The 19,812-nt window shown below is 36.7% G+C and overlaps 4 protein-coding genes across 10 annotated transcripts; 3 read left to right on the plus strand and 1 right to left on the minus strand.

The window, feature by feature from the left end:
* Positions 1 to 3,514: 3,514 nt before the first annotated feature.
* LOC110420091 (Protein phosphatase 2A regulatory B subunit family protein) lies at positions 3,515 to 7,581 on the plus strand. The gene is made up of 2 exons (XM_021433262.2): positions 3,515 to 5,122; positions 6,810 to 7,581. Exons 1-2 carry the CDS (start codon positions 3,956 to 3,958, stop codon positions 7,131 to 7,133), a joined length of 1,491 nt encoding a protein of 496 aa, XP_021288937.1. The 5' UTR covers positions 3,515 to 3,955; the 3' UTR covers positions 7,134 to 7,581.
* A 645-nt stretch (positions 7,582 to 8,226) lies between these two features.
* LOC110420094 (uncharacterized) lies at positions 8,227 to 10,980 on the plus strand. 2 transcript variants are annotated; one of them, XM_021433264.2, is made up of 4 exons: positions 8,242 to 8,514; positions 8,625 to 8,735; positions 9,532 to 9,600; positions 10,581 to 10,980. In XM_021433264.2, exons 1-4 carry the CDS (start codon positions 8,371 to 8,373, stop codon positions 10,629 to 10,631), a joined length of 375 nt encoding a protein of 124 aa, XP_021288939.1. In that variant the 5' UTR covers positions 8,242 to 8,370; the 3' UTR covers positions 10,632 to 10,980. The 2 variants fall into 2 exon arrangements, with proteins under 2 accessions (XP_021288940.1, XP_021288939.1); XM_021433265.2 differs by lacking the exon at positions 9,532 to 9,600 and having other exon boundaries at positions 8,227 to 8,514.
* Positions 10,981 to 11,120: 140 nt separating this feature from the next.
* Positions 11,121 to 13,384, plus strand: MYB27 (myb domain protein 27). 6 transcript variants are annotated; one of them, XM_089784190.1, is made up of 5 exons: positions 11,121 to 12,140; positions 12,237 to 12,396; positions 12,486 to 12,615; positions 12,689 to 12,789; positions 12,876 to 13,384. In XM_089784190.1, the coding sequence occupies exons 2-5, from the start codon at positions 12,258 to 12,260 to the stop codon at positions 13,217 to 13,219; spliced, it is 714 nt and encodes a 237-aa protein (XP_089640316.1). In that variant the 5' UTR covers positions 11,121 to 12,140; positions 12,237 to 12,257; the 3' UTR covers positions 13,220 to 13,384. The 6 variants fall into 6 exon arrangements, with proteins under 6 accessions (XP_089640316.1, XP_089640312.1, XP_089640313.1 ...); XM_089784186.1 differs by having other exon boundaries at positions 11,121 to 12,086; positions 12,199 to 12,396; XM_089784187.1 differs by having other exon boundaries at positions 11,121 to 11,762; positions 11,902 to 12,396.
* Positions 13,385 to 15,098: 1,714 nt separating this feature from the next.
* On the minus strand, positions 15,099 to 19,258 carry LOC110420288 (Pectin lyase-like superfamily protein). Its single transcript, XM_021433548.2, has 5 exons — positions 18,688 to 19,258; positions 17,665 to 18,125; positions 16,645 to 17,087; positions 15,897 to 16,105; positions 15,099 to 15,437 (listed from the first exon to the last, which is right to left on the minus strand). The coding sequence occupies exons 1-5, from the start codon at positions 18,816 to 18,818 to the stop codon at positions 15,221 to 15,223; spliced, it is 1,461 nt and encodes a 486-aa protein (XP_021289223.1). The 5' UTR covers positions 18,819 to 19,258; the 3' UTR covers positions 15,099 to 15,220.
* Between the last annotated feature and the right edge of the window lie 554 nt (positions 19,259 to 19,812).

Raw genomic sequence — 19,812 nt, forward strand, 5'->3', positions numbered from 1 at the left:
TCAAATAAATTGTCATTATTTTATTACATTCAATTAAATCTCTCTATTTTTATTTTTAATCAAATAAGTCTTTATATTTTTATTTTGAATCAAATAAGCTTTTATTATTAATAATTCAGTTGAAATGTCACTTGTCAATTTTTATGTTATAATTGATAATGATATGATATGTTAATAAGTCATAATTGATGATGACATGGTCATGTGATATTTTCACTATTCGCATCACAATCATATAAATATAAAGTAACAAGTAATATTCTGATCAATAGTAAATAATCAATTATTAATCATAAAAACTTATTTATCTAAAATAAAAGTATAGAGGCTTGATTGAACCAAATAAAAAATATAAAAAAATCTTTTTAAAAATATTTTAAGAACTTTTTCTAATATTATGAATTTCTTCTATTAGTTGTATTAGTCAATAAATGAATCTATTATTTTGTATTAAAAAAAAAAAGGAACTGGTAATACATGGGCCACGGCTCTTTGTTACAACTTGGAAGACCAAAGATAAAGGTCATCTTGGTGGTGGGCCCACTAAATGGGCCGCTTCGGTTCATGAAGAGAACAAATTAATGGCTAAATTTATAGAGGCCAGGCCTACAAGGAATTTTTATAAAATGAAGCAAGTGCCCAACATGTTGGCCCATGCTGTTCTTCTCCCATCTTTCCTTCCTGCACTAAGCCCAACCAAGTGGCCTTTAATTGCGTGATTAAAGCCAACACAACACTATTATTGATTGATGATTAAAGGGTCTTGGTCGAGCTTGGACTATAGAGCTATCCGTGGTCCATTGACTACCAAGCTACTGGCTACATCAACTTGGGCTTTCGATTAGGTTATTCTATTATTAAATGTTAGGAATTTAATGACAAATTTAAGCCTAATTTGAAATTGAGGCCGACACCTTTTATCTAACTTTGAAATTCAACCGACAGGGGAAGAGACACAAATGATCATTCATTGGGTTAAGCTCCTCGGTCTACATTTTAACATGGTCATCCTCTCAATTTTTCATTTATGTAATCAATAATTATAAATCTATTAAAAAAATATTAGATTAAAAAATTGGAGAAGAATATTTTTAGCTTTTCTTTGACAATAAACCTGTAATTATTTAAATTTGATTTGGTTAATAGTTTTATTATTACAATAACAAATAATAAGCAATAAATTATGAAAAAGAAATAGTAAAAAAAAATGAATCAAACAAAATGCTAAATTGGAAAGGAGGTTTATCCAAGTAATAGTTACACATCACAAAGTGATGCAACATATCTTGAAGAGGGCAAACACTTGCGTGAAGCTCAGTTGTTGAAGGGTTCAATAATGAATAATGAATAATGAATCTCTAGCGTCATATATTGTGGCAGACGCAGGTAGAGCTCCTTCCCAATGTCTGCTCAATAAATTTTCTTTACTAAAAATGATTGATTTTGACCACTCCTATGAACCCCTTCAAAATCTCAAACTAATGGCTAATGGTAATGTAGTGCGTCTTCTTCACTATTTCTTCTACCAGGCTCAAGAGGTAAGCATTTAAAAAATATATATATATATATATATATATATGTTGAGGCTGCTTCTTTATTTCCTTCATTATTATTATTGACCAGGACCTCTTCCACTTAACCCTACCCCACCACACACAACGCTATAAACCGAGAAAGATTCTACCATTTATTATTACTATAGTCTATTAAATCACTTGGTAATGAAATCTAATAATCTTATTAAATTTAATCAATTTTTTTATATTTTTATTTTAAATTAAATAAATAAAAAATTAATTAATTAACTGATTTTAATCAAAATACAACTTCTCATAACTCAATGCTAACGTGCCAATATTTTATTAATTAATAATTAATTATAAAAATTAATTTAATAAAAAATAATATACTTTTAAAAGCTTTGATTTTGCACTGAAAAGTAGTGATAATTTTAGTCCATTTTCAACACATGTCACGGGATAAATACACCAAGTCAATGCAATTGGATCTTTTTCTGTAACCAATAAGATGGTGATTCGTAGCAAGCAATTGGTGGGGGGTTTGATGTCATTTTCAAATATGGAATAGGATTTGTTTTTGGACTTCATCTTATCTCTTTGCACCAAAATAGACATTTCAAATATCCCATCTATTATTATCATACCTGCTCTATTTTCATTTGGTGCAAACCAAACTGGCTTTTCAGCTCCAATTTATTTATCTTTCTACCAAGCACGCCTCACGTCTTGCTATTCTTGCAACTCTCTCAAAATTTTTTGCTCCTTAAAGACGATATAAACTTCCCTTTTTAATAGATTCTGACAAATAAATAATTTTGATTATTAAGTTAATTAGATCGTAGATGTGTAATTTTTGTACTCACCGCATCGTGACATTACATTCCAAATTATATCAATAGAGACCCCGGATGATCAAACTCATCAAGCCGGCTCCTAGTGTACAAGTAGAGTTAACTAACAACGGTTATAATTTGATAATAAATATTTAGGTGATACCGGTCGTACTAGACTGACCCAAATTGGAGGTTTGACTGAGCTGTGAGAGACCAACGAAGTCTACAAGCGTGGTCAGGTCTCTGGACTTGAACAACACATGCTTAGTTGACCCGATCGTGTGCTGGGCTCTGTCCTCTTGTCTGTTGGTCTGTCTTGATGAGAATGTTCAATGATTCTCAGGAAGCCAAGTTTGGTTGACATGATTGGATTGGAGAGCTAATGAACATGTAATTAGCACGAAGTCATCTTCACTTTTTTTTCTTTTTTTTTTTTTGGTTTAATCCCAACGGATTTACTTCATTTTATTTGTGCAGAAAGTTGGGATGAAATTAGAATATCATATGATTAACAATAATTAAAGTTTCTTTTGATGTAATTGGACACGGTTAGATTGGATAATTAGAATTACAATTAGAAAGTAATTAAAAAGCATGCGGCAGCCCAAAGTTGAAGCTCATTAATTGATAACAACATAAGTACAAAATTAAGAAAATCTAATAAAAAAGATTCACAATTTTGACATTGCATTCGGCAATTTGGACAAATTAGGAATCTTACAAACAGAGTAAAAAAATCATTTTTTATAAATTTCTTAATTTATGCATTAATGAAGAGAAAAAAAAAATATCAAATTATCTAATAGGATCCAAAATTCTCTCAGATGCTTAAAATTCGGATTACCCGAAACAGAAGAAGAATTCGGAAGGGCAATCCGAATTCTCAAACATGGCTGCGAAAGGGAACGAATCCAATCCATTTTTCCACGTAGATTTTCGATGTGGGCCCAGGTGTTGCCCAATCCTCACTCATAAGCCACGTGTATAACAAACAGCGTCAAAAAACAATAGTATTATATCAAAGAATCCTGTTTGTTTAAAATTAAAAAAAGAAGAAGACAGATTAATCTGCAAAATTAATAAATTTATTTTAGAAAATTGTTTTTTTAAATTACTGATTTAAGAAAACTGTTTATAAAGGCGTTAATTGCAATCATTTCTTTTCATTTTTTTGAAGCTTTCCTTCCCTTAATTACCCTCCACTTTCGTCACTCCTCTCTCTCTCCCTCTGTCGCTTGGTTTGTCTTTCCTTAAATTGGTCCGTCCGATTGATCGCCGGAACACCACCACCGTTAGATCAGCTGACTACATTCCGGCGATCTGCCTTCTCAGATGACTCTCTCCAAATTTCCGATCAATCAACGGTGAGAAAATCCAATCATTTCGAAAAAAAAAAAGGAAAAACCGATGGAAATCCTCATTCTCCATCTCTAAGCTAAAACTGCTTCCTCTTTCAGATCCATATTTTTCTTCTTTCCTTGGGGCAATTCTTCCATGCATGCTGATCCATTGAAACCTCAAAATCACCGCCGTCGAATCCCTAATCCCTAGCTCGATTAGTCAGCCTAATCCTTATTAGGTTTTCATTCTCGTTTGTCCAAAATGTTGAAGAAAATTATGAAAGGAGGGCATCGGAAGCCTTCCAAATCGGATTCAACGGATCCATCTTTATACGGGTTCGGTCCTCCAGGTTCCCGCAATCCCGGGTCGGCTCCAACCCCCAATGTGGTCGTCAACCACGCTTCTCGGGCCGGGCCGTACACACCAGGTCCAAATTCCGCCGCCCCTGTGGTCCCACCCCCGATGGGCACCGTGGAACCGTTGCCGTTATTCCGAGACGTCCCCGTTTCGGAGAGACAAAATTTATTCATGCGAAAATTACAGATTTGTTGCTTCCAATTCGATTTTACCGACACTTTAAAATCGGTCCGAGAAAAAGAAATCAAGCGGCAAACGTTGCTGGAACTCGTTGATTTTATTCAATCCGGCTCGGGCAAAATCACGGAGATGTGTCAGGAAGAGATGATTAAAATGGTAGCAGTCAACATTTTCCGATGCCTCCCTCCGGCGTCTCACGAGAACACGGGGCAAGAAGCTACTGATCCTGAAGAAGAGGAACCCTATTTGGAACCCTCGTGGCCGCATTTACAACTTGTTTACGAGCTTCTTTTGAGATATGTTGTGTCTTCCGATACGGACACTAAGGTTGCCAAGAGATATATTGATCATTCCTTTGTTTTGAAGTTGCTTGATTTGTTTGATTCCGAGGATCCCAGGGAAAGAGAGTATTTGAAAACAATTCTTCATAGGATTTATGGTAAATTCATGGTTCATCGTCCGTTTATTAGGAAGGCGATTAATAATATTTTCTATAGGTTTATATATGAAACGGAGAGGCATAGCGGGATTGGGGAGCTTTTGGAGATTCTAGGGAGTATTATTAACGGTTTTGCCTTGCCTATGAAGGAGGAACATAAGTTGTTCCTCGTCAGAGCGTTGATTCCTTTGCATAAGCCGAAACCGATTGCTGTGTATCACCAGCAGTTGTCTTATTGTATTACTCAGTTTGTTGAGAAGGATTATAAGCTGGCTGACACGGTTATTAGAGGGTTGTTGAAGTATTGGCCTTTGACTAATTGTCAGAAGGAAGTTCTCTTCCTTGGAGAACTTGAGGAAGTACTTGAAGCGACGCAGTCTGCAGAGTTCCAAAGATGTATGGTTCCTCTTTTCAGACAGATTGCACGTTGCCTCAATAGCTCTCATTTTCAGGTAACTTTTAAGGGCTTTGGGCTTTTGATACGTGATTATGAGTTCAAAGTTCTAATAGTTTGAGTAGGCAATCACCTTTAGGAACCATTGCAATTTAGAATTATGGAATGTAGAATTGTTGCTAGGATATGAGATTATATTATTGGATTAACAACCATCATGATAATAATCCATTTTGATGCCAATCGTTGTCACCTTATGATGTTTCTCTTGTAACCTTTTGGTACTTCTGTGTTTTTTCTTGTGATTCTGAATGTTGAGCGGGATAATGATTCATGACACACAACCATTGGCACTTTGATGTAAGAGCTGCAATCTGTTGCATACATTGTGTTTTCTCATTTCTGGTCTGTTTTTCAAAATTTGTGCCGAGTATTGCCTAGTATTGACCATTTTACTTGCCATTGTGTTTGCTTCATTCTTTCTGCATCTATTAAAAGGACTGTGGAGTTGCTTAGTGTCCTATTCAGGAAGCTAGTAGTCTCAGTTTTCACCCATGGTGTACTTTGTCAAATGATTATCCAAGTGAGATTATGTGTCATGGTTTTGTGTTGGCTGAGATTTGGTCAAAAAGAAAAACAATAATTTGCTTTTGTTTTAACTAATGTCATGCATCATTGATTTTAGGTTGTTTTTCTTTTTGTCTGTAGATAATGTTTTATTGCCATGCATTGTGACTTCTGAATCACACTCTTGATCAGTTAGTTTTAGAGTTTTTGGACAGATATATGATGAAGCAAATATCTAAATCTTATTAAAAAATATTTCCTATATTAATTGATTTTGATATATATTGGCCCTTGATATTCTTTTATTTCAATTTTGAGAATCAGGGCCTTCATTTTGGCCCAATAATCATCGGCCTCTCTTAAGCTCAAGCTATTAAATTAGCCTAAATTTCAAGTCTATTAATTGAATTTGGCAATTTGTTTCCTGGATGGCTACAAAGCTCCTTAATGAAGTAGTAGTGAAGCTCTGTGCTATTAGTGTAGCACTGGTAGGCATATGAATGACATACATCTGCAAGATCAGTTGTTTAATTTCCATCTTCTATATCTTTACTTTTCCATCATTTTTGAAATTATGACATCAACTTGGAGTTGGCTAGAAAGTTCTTCATAGTGTTTGCGTTCCTGTTGTCTCTTGTTGCTTGTAATCCCTTCTTTTTCTTTCATCAGCTGATCAGCATGACAAAATTTCACCAAAAATGGAATAACCATTTCTTCTGAACAAATGTTTGTTGCAAGTACATTTCCTGTTTTTGAGATATACTGCTTACTGCTTGGTTCCGTATATTGTTTTACAACTCTTCTTGCCTTTACGTTCTAGTCATTGTAGCCTCTTCGTGACTCCCTTAATTATAAACATTCACTCTGATTATTATACCAACATTCTCCTTTATCTTTTTGTTTCATTTCATCTTTCATTTGGTTTTTAAGATGGTATTTTTCCTTAAATACAATATGGTTTGAGCTGGGCTTTACATGTGATGGAAAATGGAATTTTTTGGAGTTGTTGTGTATTTAACTTTTACAAGTATGGTTTCTACTTGCTTATCACAATTTAGAATTGTTGGAGGGAGTGGCTTGCTACAAAATATTGTTGGCTCCCTTTAAAGATGTTTTTTGGATGTTAGCAATAACATGGAAAATTTCATAGTTGTTTCTAAGACCATTATGTATTGCAGGTTGCAGAAAGAGCCCTCTTCTTGTGGAATAATGAGCACATTGTGAGCTTAATTGCCCAGAATCGGCAGGTGGTATTACCAATCATCTTTGAGGCAATGGAGAGGAATATTCAAAGTCACTGGAATCAGGCAGTTCATGGGTTGACTGTGAATGTGCGGAAGATGTTCATGGAAATGGATGCTGAGTTATTTGATGAGTGTCAGAGACAGTTTGCAGAGAAAGAGGCCAGAGCCAGAGAGGTGGAAGAGCAACGGGAAATGACATGGAAAAAATTGGCAGATGTGGCAGCGCAGAGAGGGGGAGACGATATGGTTACAGCCTAACTGATTAGTCAGAGTTTGTCCAGCACTAGAAATGGTTGGGTTGGGGATGATGGCTTTGCGGCTCTGCCCTTCTCCATTTTGGTGGTATTCTTTTTTCTTTTTCTAATTTTTCTTCTTTCTTTTCAAATCTTTATTTTTGATCTCAATCTGATCATTGAAGATACCCGAGAAAGAGCAGCGATAAATGTAATTTAAAATGTATGGAATTTGTTAGTAAGATGCTGCAGATTAAGAATGATCGGTGAGGAACCACTTGTATTTTTGTCACGCTATTTGTTCTCCCAACACAAAAAGGTGTCAGATTTTTTTAGTTTGTATTGATAGTACTAGTTGAAAATTTTCATTCTTTTGAGATGAAATTTAGGATTATATTTATTCTAATTGAGGCAGCTGGTTATTAGCATGCCTTGCTTTGGGTATTGTTACTAAAAACACAAACAGACAAGCATTTCCATTGCTAGTGTATAACTGTTAGAAATGTTTGTTTGACAGTGCAATGCTAGGATATGGGGGACAGGGTGGATAGAAGTTGAGATATTATTGCTCTTGACTTCTTGTTATGTTATCGGATATTAAGATTTGATCAGTTTCTTTTGCTGGTGAAAATAAGGGAGAAAGCTGTCAAGCCGACAGGCCATGCAATCGAAGCCAATTATGGAAACTGAAAATATTCACGGCGTCTTTGAATTTGTACTATAAACTTGTTCCTTACTCTGTTGTGGATGTCATCTTGTGGGTGGATTGTCTTTGCGGCCTGCCCGACCTGCGCCCTTTTCCTCTTTTCCTTTTTTTAATTCATTTGCTTTCCCTTTGAATTGTTCTAATGTTAATTTCAATTTTCTGAAAAAGAAATATAACAAAAACTATTTAAATCATTGTATCTGTAATTAAAAAATAAAAAACACTTTATGAACTCCTTTTGATGCTTTTCTACTCGCTTTGAAAACAATATATATAAAGTATTTCAAAAAGAAAAAAGGTTACTTATTTTTATTACTGAAAAAAAGAAAAACAGACAAAAAAAAAGGCTACGAAAATCAAAATAAACCAATATATCATAATCATAATAAATAAAAATAATATCCACAAAATAAAACAGCTTCGGGGGGCCTTCGCTTCTTGGTGTTGGAAATAAAACCTCAAACCAAAGGCTATCCACACCTTCTTTGTCTTCCCTTCAAACCCAAACGCAAAAACTTATTATCTTCTTCGTTGTGAGCAGCGTAAATTGGAAGGCATGTCGAGAAAAGGAGGAGCTTCCTTGCAAAAGGACGCTCCATGGAGGGCCTCTGCTGGAAAATCCATCCCTAAAATCCACCACTCCCCTGTTTTGCGTCTTGCTCAAACCCCTCATTCCAATTATGCTCTTGCCGTCATGAAGGTCGCCCACCCTTTTATCCCTTCCTTCTTATCTTTATCTCTTTCCTATTTCCTGTCTCTCTTGGTTCTTTATTTTTTTAAATTAAAAATATTGGGAATTTTCTTTTGCAGCTCCCGGATCCTATAGGAAGTGGGTTAGCGACAGAGGCCATTGTGGAAGCGGCGGGACCCGAATGCATTGTTCCCGGCCAGATTACACCTGTTAGATTACTTGGTGTGAAGGTATTTCCATTCCTTTCGGAAAAGAAAAAAAGACTTTCCCCTTTCTTTCTGTTCTAAATTCTCAGTTTAATGCTCTCATTAAAGTGATAATTTTAATACCAAAATGGTAGTCGTTGATAAATCAACTAATGTGTAATTATCTGAACATTTTTAAGTTTCTAACGACTAGCTTAAAAACAATCAGAGAGCATCCTTGTGCCCTGGAGTTTTGGGTATGAAACTGTTGCGCTAGTTTAGCTTACTTACTTTATAGTTAGTTATCTTCTAGAAAAGGCTTTGTCTAGGGTTTTTGAAGATTTTGTCTGATGAGACTAGAGGGGTTGCTGCATTAGTTTTAACAAAAAACACTTGTGTAATGTTTGTATGTTGTGTTTGCAACCTTTGCTTCATGATCCTTTATCACCATTCTAATTAACTCTGGCAATACATTGACTAGATTAGGCACCTCTCTCTTTTTCTAGATATAACTATTCTGTATGCATCCATTGGATTAAAATTTTTATTTTAAACTTTAAGTTTCATACTTTTGAAGGGCTGTAAAAATTTATATGTTTGGTCTAATCATTAAGTCAATTGAAGTAATATTCTGGTGTATAATGATTTTTTGGAAAAGGCACCTTAAACTCAAAAGATGTACTTTATGTTTCATCTTCAATGTGAAACTTGGAAAAATGTTAGTACCCTTTATCTGGCAAAACCATTGTGTCTGATATAGAGATATCTTCCTTTTCTTACGTCCTTTGGTGTAAACTTTGCCTGGTACACACATAATCTATTCCTTTTTCCATGTTGTCAGGTGTGGCCAATAGAAGTTAACCTGAAAGTTTTGGAGCCAGTTGGTAAAGAACTAAAGTTGCTTGGGAAGGTAAAACACCATAGTTCTAGATGCCTTCTCTCAGACAGATGCACTTATTGCTTTGCTCACACTTTTAGATAAGAAACTTTTAGTTTTAATGACCTTTTCCGAGTGGAGTTGTCATATACTTTTGAAAAACATCTGAAAGGCTTTGAAATGTTGAGATAGAGAAGTTGTGTTTGGAAAACGTTTTTATGCCAAAATACTTTTTCTGGCCAAGATGTTCTTATATTGCTTGTCTTTAGGGTTAAGGTTGTTCGGGTGGAAATGAGATCACTCTTGTTTGTCATGCTGTGCCATTTTAAAGCAGTCCAACCTATTATATTGAATTTTTGCTGGAAATTCAAGTAATAATTTTCATGTAAGAACTACAGGAATTTCATGTGAAATATGATTGGAAGAATATGAGCTTAAGTTCTGCTTGAAATGTAGTGAACGCTTCAATTTAGATGATCAGTCCAGAGGCCTATGGTCGTCTGGAGGATTTTAGTAAGAGGTGGGGAGTCCAAAGCCCATGGTATGGGGAGGGTGGGCCTGGAGCTCATAATTTATTGGCAGAAATGGACAGAGGGTTTTGTTGTATGCATAATTTAGATGGTTTTGTCTAGTTCTTCAGATCTTAACATATTGAGAACATTACATGCTTGTATTGAAGTAGAGTGGAAGATCAGATTTTCAAACTGAGAGTTAGCCTCTGTGTGTCTTTCTTTTTCTTATACTCTTGGTTGATTCTAAAGGTTTTTTTTTTTTTTTAAGTAAAAATAAGTGAAAAGAGAGACTTTATAAATATGGTCTGGTTTCCATACTTCTGAAGTATGGTTTGAGGAAATACTTTATATGAGCTTTGGCTATTGTTACTGTTAGTCTCCCCCCCACCCCCTCCCCGGCCTTTTTTTTTTTCCCTTGGTTAAAAGAAAATTGCTTGTAGACGCGAAATAAGTGAATCTGATAAGACCTCATGATTAATTTGTGAGCTATTGTTAATGCAGTTCATGGATGATGCTGTCAACCTCATGAATAAGTCATTCATTGATCGCTAATGGTTAATGCTTTTATGTTACTGAAAGAGGAGGTAGCAGCACACGGGCTTGCAGGCTATTCTGAAGCATTCTTGCAATGAAGAGTTGCAGCATGTAGACAAGCAGAGTGACTGTAAATAAGAAGCTTTTACTGTACAATTTCTTTTTTATCATTTTCCCCCTTAAGAGGTGAAATAGTATAGGTCAGGAGAGGTATGTTGGATTTTATAAAGAGGCTTTGTTCCTTCTATTTTTTGGGTCGTATGATGCTTTTATGGAATTTTCATCTCAGAATCAGCTACTGGTGACAGTAATGTCTTATGAGTTTTCCTTCATCAATTTGATAAATATGGTGTGATTGGAGCTTTTACTTAGTTTGACATTTTACAAAAGTTCCACTGAAAAGTTCCATTGTTGTGTAATCTATGATGTGCCTTGACCTTTTACAAATGTTCCACTGAAAAGTTCCATTGATGTGTAATCTATGATGTGCCTGCAGTTGTGTTAGTAGTCAAACTAGTTTAGAAGTGAAACCAAGGAGCAATGTTTTTCATGTGAAGCTGCGTTAATATTCTTTCTAGTCTATAGTGGTTTTTTCTCCTCTTTTAAAGGGGAATTATAGACCCTAAAGTAAGCTTCACCGCAGGGGCTAGGATTCAATCAGCAGGCCTGCAGGTTGGCCACCGTCCTAAAGGGGTTCGGTAAGAGGCTGAGAGCCGTAGGTGCCAAGCTCTATGGCGGCCAAGACGACCACAGCACATCGTTAATCAATCCACAACGTGGTGTATCTTTTTAAGTATTTGTTCTTCAAGCAGTATCCTTCCCAAAATTCTTTGCTTTATTCATAGGGCTGACACATCAGTCATCTCCAATAAATGCTTTATCATCACTATAGGCGGCTAAGATGGGGCCATAGCCTTTTAGAAGAATGGCATTTTCCAGGACTTGGAGGGCTTCCACACTAAGGAAGATGCTGGTTAAGGGACAAAAGCGGACAAACTAGGCTGAAGTTTCTCAATGCCTAGACAAATAAAACCAGGTTATATTCAGTGAAGAATGGAAGGGAGAAAAATGTTTAGTTTTTGACCGATGTTTCTCAATGCCTTGACAAATAATGAGTAGGATAACACTCTTACCAAGCTGAAGGAAGATGTTAGTTCAAGATTCAGATTTTGATATTCTATTTCTTTACTGCCTTCTAAATCACTATCCATATGCTTCATCTATGTCTTTACAGATCGGATTACGTTTACTGAAATAAAATATTGCACTTCTGAACTTTTGTCTTTAGGCAAAGGACTATAGCCATCTGCTAACACCAAAGCTAGAACTTGTAGTTGTTGAAGCAGAGTAGAACATCTGCATATGCTGCCAGATATGATGATGCAACAGGAGATAGAACTTCATCCATTTAAAGAAACTAAATTAGAAAAATCTGTGATTGACCCAGTTGGAACCTTATTAGAATGAAATCATGTAAGCCAATTGTGGACTTCCCACAAAACTAGTGTTCTCCAGCTATGGTGCCAAGTAAGATTTTCTGATCACCCTTCTTTTTCTTTTTCTACCGCACTTTTTGCCACCTCAGTTGCTCATATAAGAAGACTTGAAACATCTCCCCCCTAGTCGTCTGCAACAGAAAAAAAAATGGCTTATGAAACAGCTGCAGCCATGCAAGGAGAAAGTTTGCGTAAAGGGCCTTGGCATGAGGATGAAGATGAGAGATTGATAACCTTTGTGAAACTTCTGGGAAGCCGGAGATGGGATTATGTAGCCAGAGTTTCTGGTATAATCCACAAGGAAGAACACTTGTGATGATTCATTTTTCTTGTATGAAAAGCTGTCTTTTCTTATAAAGAAGTTGTTTACTTTCAGGTCTGAAGAGAAGTGGCAAGAGTTGCAGGTTGAGGTGGCTGAACTATTTGCGTCCCAATATAAAGCATGGCCATATCAGTGCTGAAGAGGAAAAGATCATCCTACAACTTCATGAGCGATGGGGCAACAAGTGAGAGTGTTCCATCATCTTGGATTTTCTTTTTCAGTTTTCCTTCTCTAAAGTCTAGCATACTTTTCTGCAGATGGTCAATGATTGCACGAAGATTGCCAGGGAGAACTGATAATGAGATCAAGAACTACTGGAGAACTCATTTAAGAAAGAAAGCTCTAATTCAAGAGCAAGGTACCGTTCAATTTCCCTTTAATTTGTTAATACCACTGGTATTTGCTCTGCCTACTTCTGCTAACAACTTCATTAGTTTTCAACAGAAAATTTTCAATTTGGAAGAGACAATGGCAAACAACTTTTCTTGTTTCAAGAAGATGGGAGCAGTGCCCAAAATTACAATGGTGAAAGCTACAAGCCTTGTAAGGATATTTTGGATACAGAAAACAGTTGTTATGATGTTGTTGGGCTGTCAGATTTCACTCTTACAAGCTCACCATATCAAACGCGGTTATCAGATTTGATACCAGAGTTTCCAAGTGATCAAAGTGAAATAAAATCTCAGGAGGACTGTAATAGTTCGGATTCACGCTACTGTTATCCAGCATGGATTTCCGAGGAGAATGATTTATGGGGCTGTTCAGGCTCCCTCTGGAACATGGAATAACATAAACACTGTTAATGTGAATATGAAGAGGCTTGGAGAATGTGAAACAGAAACATTTTGCATATCATTCATTACTGCATTATCCCTAAATGTACTTGTTTATATATACACTGTTCTCCAGGACTGAATTCAGTAACCTTTGATCTATGTACAGATTCAAAAATCCTTTCACTTTTTAAAGAAATGCCTTTCTATTTTCTGTTCTGGTAAAAGGGTTTCAAAGTTAAGGAATAAGAAAACACATCCAAAAAGATAGGGACTAAATGAAGACGATTACAGCTGATCACAGCTTGGAAATTGTCCAGTAAATGAAAAGTGCAATATGCTCCTGCTTTCTCTGTTTCTTGGCCTGAAGCCATGGCATGCATTTTGCAGCTTTGTTTCTTCCTACCCTGTCCAATTATATAAGACAGAGGACAACTGACACAATTACATCATTATGAATTGTATTTGGCATTGATTAAGTAGCATTACCAAATGTGAAATCACTGACTAAATGGCTCTTAACGAAAATGAAAAAACATCAGAAAATGAGGGGAAAAGTGAAAGAACCATTGTGTAGTGTATATTATTTCTAAGGAGAAGTCACTATAGTTTCCCCCTTATATGACTTAACCATCAAAGAAGAACAAAGGTGAAAATGACACACTCTTTGTCCAAATTATACCTGGACTTTTTAAACCAGTTTATGGGGAAACATTCAAAGTTCAAACCATGGGATCAGGAAAAGAGCCCCATTTTCTTTTTTTAATTTTTCTTCCGGGCTGCTTTGGGTTACCGGGGGCTGTATCATTTAAGAGCTCCTTAGCTAATAAAGCCAGCAATTATATGCTAATACATCTTCATGGGCCACAAAGTTGGTCGAGTGTACCAATAAATAAACAAAGATAATCTTATCTACTTAAGCAACTAGCGAGCTAGCCTGTGAGGTGGGAGCAAAAGACGAGCCTAGCTACATGAACTGAACTGGCCCTAGTAGACGTCACACATGCTTTCAAGGGGAAACTAGATGGCATCCCTAAAATCTTTTCCCCTCAAAAAAATCTAGGACCCTGAATTTGGTATAATGGAACTACATCATCTTTGGTCTATCTGTCCAAACACGAATGTCTTTCAGATTTTTGTTGGCCAGAAGCTTAGACTGATCAGTGATTGGATACAAAGTTAAAACAGCACGACATACAGAGCTTGTTGGTGGCAAACGAGTGGACTAGAACTGGATGCAAATTGCAAATACATCATCCTCTAGCCAGAAATGTAAAAGACATCAGTTCCAAGTTGGTACCTTGAGGTAGAAGATGATCATAATATTATATTATAGTAAATGAAATTCCTAAATAACTTTTTTAATGATTTGTATGCTTGTGAAAGAAAAGGGTCAATTTACAGTTGGTCTCATTTCTATCTGTTGAGAATCTTATATACCTGTCTGCTCAAGGGATGAGACTACTCTTAGTTGATAAGGATATGCTAGAAAGCTTATCCTAGGTTCCTAATCAAAGGAGATAAGAATATCCAATTCACTCTTTTCATAGTAAAAGACATAATAAATCTTCCAAAATCTGTTAACCCAATTACATGTCAAGTAATTAACTAGATAGAAACTATAAAAGGTCACCACAAGGGAAAAAAAAGGGCTAGAAACGAGTTGGTCGATGATTATATAAAAGTGATTATTCCATTGTGGTGGAGACAAATTCTCTCTTAGCATGTTTGGATTCTCTAAATAAAATACCTTATCATGCCTCAATATTATATAGAGTTTCCATGCATGTTCTGCACATTCAATTCATCCCCTTCTCCACTTTTTATCCTCACTAAAGGCAAAGATCTTTCAATTTAAAAAATTAATTGTGAATGATGTGTTACAAGTGGAGTGGGGCAGTAGAGAAAAGAGCAGCCAGCAGATGATGTAAGTTAATTTCAGATAATCAAAGACCAGCCTCTTTTTGTAAGCTGGTAGAACCAAAAAGGAAACAAAGTCATTAACTTCTCCTGTTGTTATAACATGGATGATAGGGGTATAATGTACAACAATAAAAAGCTAGACATTGCATTCAAAAGAGAGAAAAGAGCAGGGTTAGAAAAGAGTGGTGACAGTGGCATGTTGCTTCCTGACATTTCATCAGAGTAGTCATCGTCGCCATCGTCTTCACCTGAGTTGAAACCGGCTCCACCACCGTTGGCTCCACTGCTCCACTTTCCCAAGTTGTTGTCCCTGCTCATCATCATTAAAATTTAGACTTTCTCATTAAGTATTGCAGATTTTTGCCTAGTGACCACTGAAGCATGTTCATTTCTTTTCTAGTGCTAAGGAGGCTGAAATTACTTTGGAGTTTGGACCAACCATGTTGGGACCCCAAGGAGCTAAGATGATGCCTTGGGGCCAGGAATGAGAAAATTTGACCCGACATAAAATCATTGGGCCTGTCCAAAACTAATTCAGGCTTTTAAGAAAAGCCAATCTTGCTAGCATTGGGTAACCCCATCATAATTTTACAATGGGCTAACCCACTGGATGACATGATGGATTAGTTGATAAAAAGGAACTGTAGAGGGAGCTTAGTGAAATTTACCTAAAGAAAAAGAGTTTTAAAGGCAAAGCAAAGAGTGAGAACTGTCATGGGGAAAGGGAGAGAAATAAAAGGCAAAGAAAGAGAACTAAAATTATGAATACCTGCCACCAACACCAAGAACACCAGAGTGCATAGTGAGCTGCTCAATGAGAACAGCAGATTTGGGCTCAACGCTGTAAGCTTTCTCATACTTGACCTCAACTCCTTCACCTGATGCCACAAAGAAGGCTCCATTAACCATTATATCACCCTCTGATCTCCAATTCCAGTCCCTCCAATTTCCTTCTGCTGTGTCAACCCGTTTTGTAACCTGCAAGCATCACCAAGTAACACGTTATACTCTGCCGCAAAAATGCTAGTAGCCGGTTCATACATTTTCATTCACTTGAACAAGAAAACTACTCATAACCCAGTTCTCAAAATAGTGCTAGGACTCGTTTCTGTTCAAAACAACAGTAAGATAAAACTATTTGACATGAAATGTTGAAGTATGACATTTTACTAGTTACGACCTATGTTAAAAAGTAGAATAAGAATATTGAAAAGTGCATGACATGAGGCCATGGAATCCTTCACTTGGATTGTTTAATGGACCAATGGGGTGCTACTAGGACTGACCATAAAGACCTCATTTTATGGAAAAATAAAAACAAGTTCGGACTGCGTGCAAACTTGTAATGGTTTCCAGCTTTAAAACCCTTCAAAACCATATCAATTACTTTCACTTTCAGACGACCCCACCTTGAAAAAGGTGCATGATTTGCGGTGATTTGAGCCTTATTTCAAACTTAACACCAAACTCCTCAAAGAACCAAAAGCAAATAGCACTAGGAAGTTGTAACATTTTACCTCCTTGGCATTAGGATCAAAAGGAGCAGTGTAACGATTCCCTTGGCTGTTAATGGTAGGGTTACCACTACCTCCAATGGCATACATTTCCCATTGCGTGAAATCATTGTTCACCACATGTATATATCCTCGTCTGCATCTAGGCATTCTTTGAATCAATTTTTCACCGAAGTGATTAAAGGCAATGGTCACTTGCATGCCAGAGTCAGGCTCATAGTCATCGCTGTGACCCAACAGCATCACCTCATTGTGATGGGAGAAAAAATTGTTTGATATTGTCATCCCTGTTGATCCCATCACTGCATCAATCAGGCCATCCTTGCAGTGGGACAGGGAGCAATGATCTATCCAAATGTCCTTGGAGCCAAAGATGGAGATCCCATCACCGTCTGACTCTGTTCGCCAGCCATAGTGGGTTGGGCTTGACCGCACATTAGCCTCACCTGTATAGGCACAAATTTAGCAAGTGTTAATGCAATTTAAGAGCCATTATTTGCAAAGTAAGTGTCTATGCAGAGGGTGGGAAAATGGAATTATTGAAAACGAAAGAAAGGTTAAAACTTGAATTAATCTTATTTTGTGTAGTTGGGACCCTTACTTTCAAAAAGAAATGAAAGGAATCCTAATCCCTGGTGAACCTTTGTAGGATATTTGCTTCCAAAAGTGAGATAATCAATCATAAAATCTGCCTTCGCAAGTTATTCCATCTTTAAGCATTTTGTTCGAATTCTCATTCGCTAAAATTTTCGTTTCACACACAAGCAGTGGATACTGTTGTATTCTTAAAAATAATAACATTAACAGAAAATGAACTTTGAGACTTGGAAGTGAGAGGATCTGTCATTTCTGAGTGCAAATTTTCCAAGGTGTTATCTCATTAAATGAAACTGTAAGAGGATCTATTAATCAATTCTACAACTTACCCTGTTAGGAGACTATTCCTCATCATAAATTTGGGGTAAAGGAAAGTCCTATAACTGCCACTAGTAATTTAATACAGTAAATTTATGGTGTTCTTACCTGATTGAACACAGTGGTGAATGTGTATATTGTGAATAATGACATTGCTGATATACTGCAGAGTAATGCACCCACCACCCACAATGTGTACATTAGCCCCACGTCCATCCAAAGTCTTGTAGCTATTAAATATGAGCTCTTGCTTGAGCTTAATGAGCATGTTACTTGGGAACACAATCCATAGCGGCTCTGTCTGAATCACAGCATATCTAAGAGTTCCAGGCTTTGGAGTAACAGCATCATCATCAGATGAATCTGTCACGATGTAATACTCACCGCCTTTGCCTCCAAGGGCGTACTGGCCAAACCCTATTGCACAATCTGCTAGCCGCTGACGGTTGTTGGACCAGTCAGGGTCACATTTCCAGCAGTCATCTATGGGGTTGCCAGTTAGGCAATTGGATTGGTCTTTTTGGGAAATTTGGAGGGTTTGCCTTCTTGACATGGAAGCATTTACTCTCCTGCATTATTTTGGGAAAATTATTGTTATGTTAAGAGTCACATAAAAGAGTAAAGACCCTACTGAACACATACCTACCAGACAGAGTGGAGTAAATAACAGAATGTGGACACCCAACAAGATTAAAGTGCAATAGGCTAAAAAGATAAAGATACAAAGAAGAGAGCTAGTGGTAGTGGAGTAATAAGGTAAAGCAAGTAATAGTACTGTAAAACCCTAGAAAACGGCTTGGATATTGCCTTAAAGATTGAAACTACAACAAAATAAAGAACAAAATGCAGGGAAAAAATAGAATAATCCAAGAAAATGACAATGCAGAGAAGCAAAGGGAAACTTTGTTCCTTGGGTTGGGATAAAGATCTTTACACTTCCAAGAACAACAGTTTGAAGCCTAAGTAATCTAAGCAAGCACTCAAAATGCAGAATAGATAGATCATCACAAAGACTAAGAAACGAGGCATTTTTACACCGAATGTAAGCCTGGTTAAGATATGCAACAAGAAAATGACAGAGCTATAAGCTTATGTTGGAAAAAAAAAGGCAGCGTGAGTGCTACATTGTACCTTTGAACATCTTGAACTACTTCATCAGCGTTGGGATGTGGGGTGAGAAAGGTGAGGTTGAATGTTGCTTTACCAGGTGGAGCAAATGAGCACAGGAGAAATAATAGGGCAATGTAGTTGCTGGGCAACATTGTTTCCGAAGAACAATATTGTGATAAGTTGGTTAGCTCCTGAGACTTTAAGTTATTTGAAAGGTTAGCTTTGCTAAAATCTAAGAATGAGCATGGAATTAGAAGTTGGAGAGCTGCATTTTGGAGAAAAACTTGAGTGGAAAAGATAACTGCACTGTATCTTCTCTCACTCAACTTTCTAACTCACTCTAACACCTCTTAACACTGTGCTCATGTGCGCTATGATGTATAATCATTGTAGTAGACTTTTGGATTCATGTAATGGAGTTAAAAAGGGAAGAAAAGAAACAAACAGGGGAGAGAGAGAGAGTGTGAGAGAGAAACATCTTCCCTCTCTTACTCTGGGAATCCGCTCACTCTCGAGGAACTGGTGTCTAGCTTTCTTGATAAGTGTGGACAATGTAGGGAGTTTTTTGTCATTCTATGTGCAGGACGGGTTTGTTGTTCAAAACAGTGCTCAGTGATTGCTGATGGGGCAATACACGAAAGAAAGAACCGTTAAACAGTGAAGAATGCAGACAGGGAACAGTAGTATATAGATTGGTTAAGTCAAGCTTCAGCACTATAGCATGAATATTCCTCTATCCTGTATTCCTGTTCCCACTTGCCAAACTTCCATTCCTGGTTTCAAGTCCAAAACTTTCCTAGTTTCCTTGAATTCTATGGATAAAATCATGTCCTGTCAGAATATGAAAGAACTTCTTGTCTCTTTTACACAGAACATTTACCTTATCTTTGTGTACAAAAGAGCACTTCAGATTCCAAATTACCCCAATTTAACCACTTCAATTAAGCTCAAGAACTGACAGAAGAACACATACCATTTTACTAATTAAAACCTTAAATCATCCAAATAAACTAGAGAAACGTAACATAGTCTTTTACATCTTGTGTTATCTTAGTGACTTGTCTTCATCATTTTGTTAGGCTTTTGATGCTGATACATACATACATTATTATGAGGTACCTGCATGTCATAGAAGTGCAATATGAA

This window comes from Theobroma umbraticum, unplaced genomic scaffold, assembly GCF_002168275.2.
Source record: "Theobroma umbraticum cultivar Fairchild unplaced genomic scaffold, ASM216827v3 scaffold_86.0, whole genome shotgun sequence".
Taxonomy (NCBI): domain Eukaryota; kingdom Viridiplantae; phylum Streptophyta; class Magnoliopsida; order Malvales; family Malvaceae; genus Theobroma; species Theobroma umbraticum.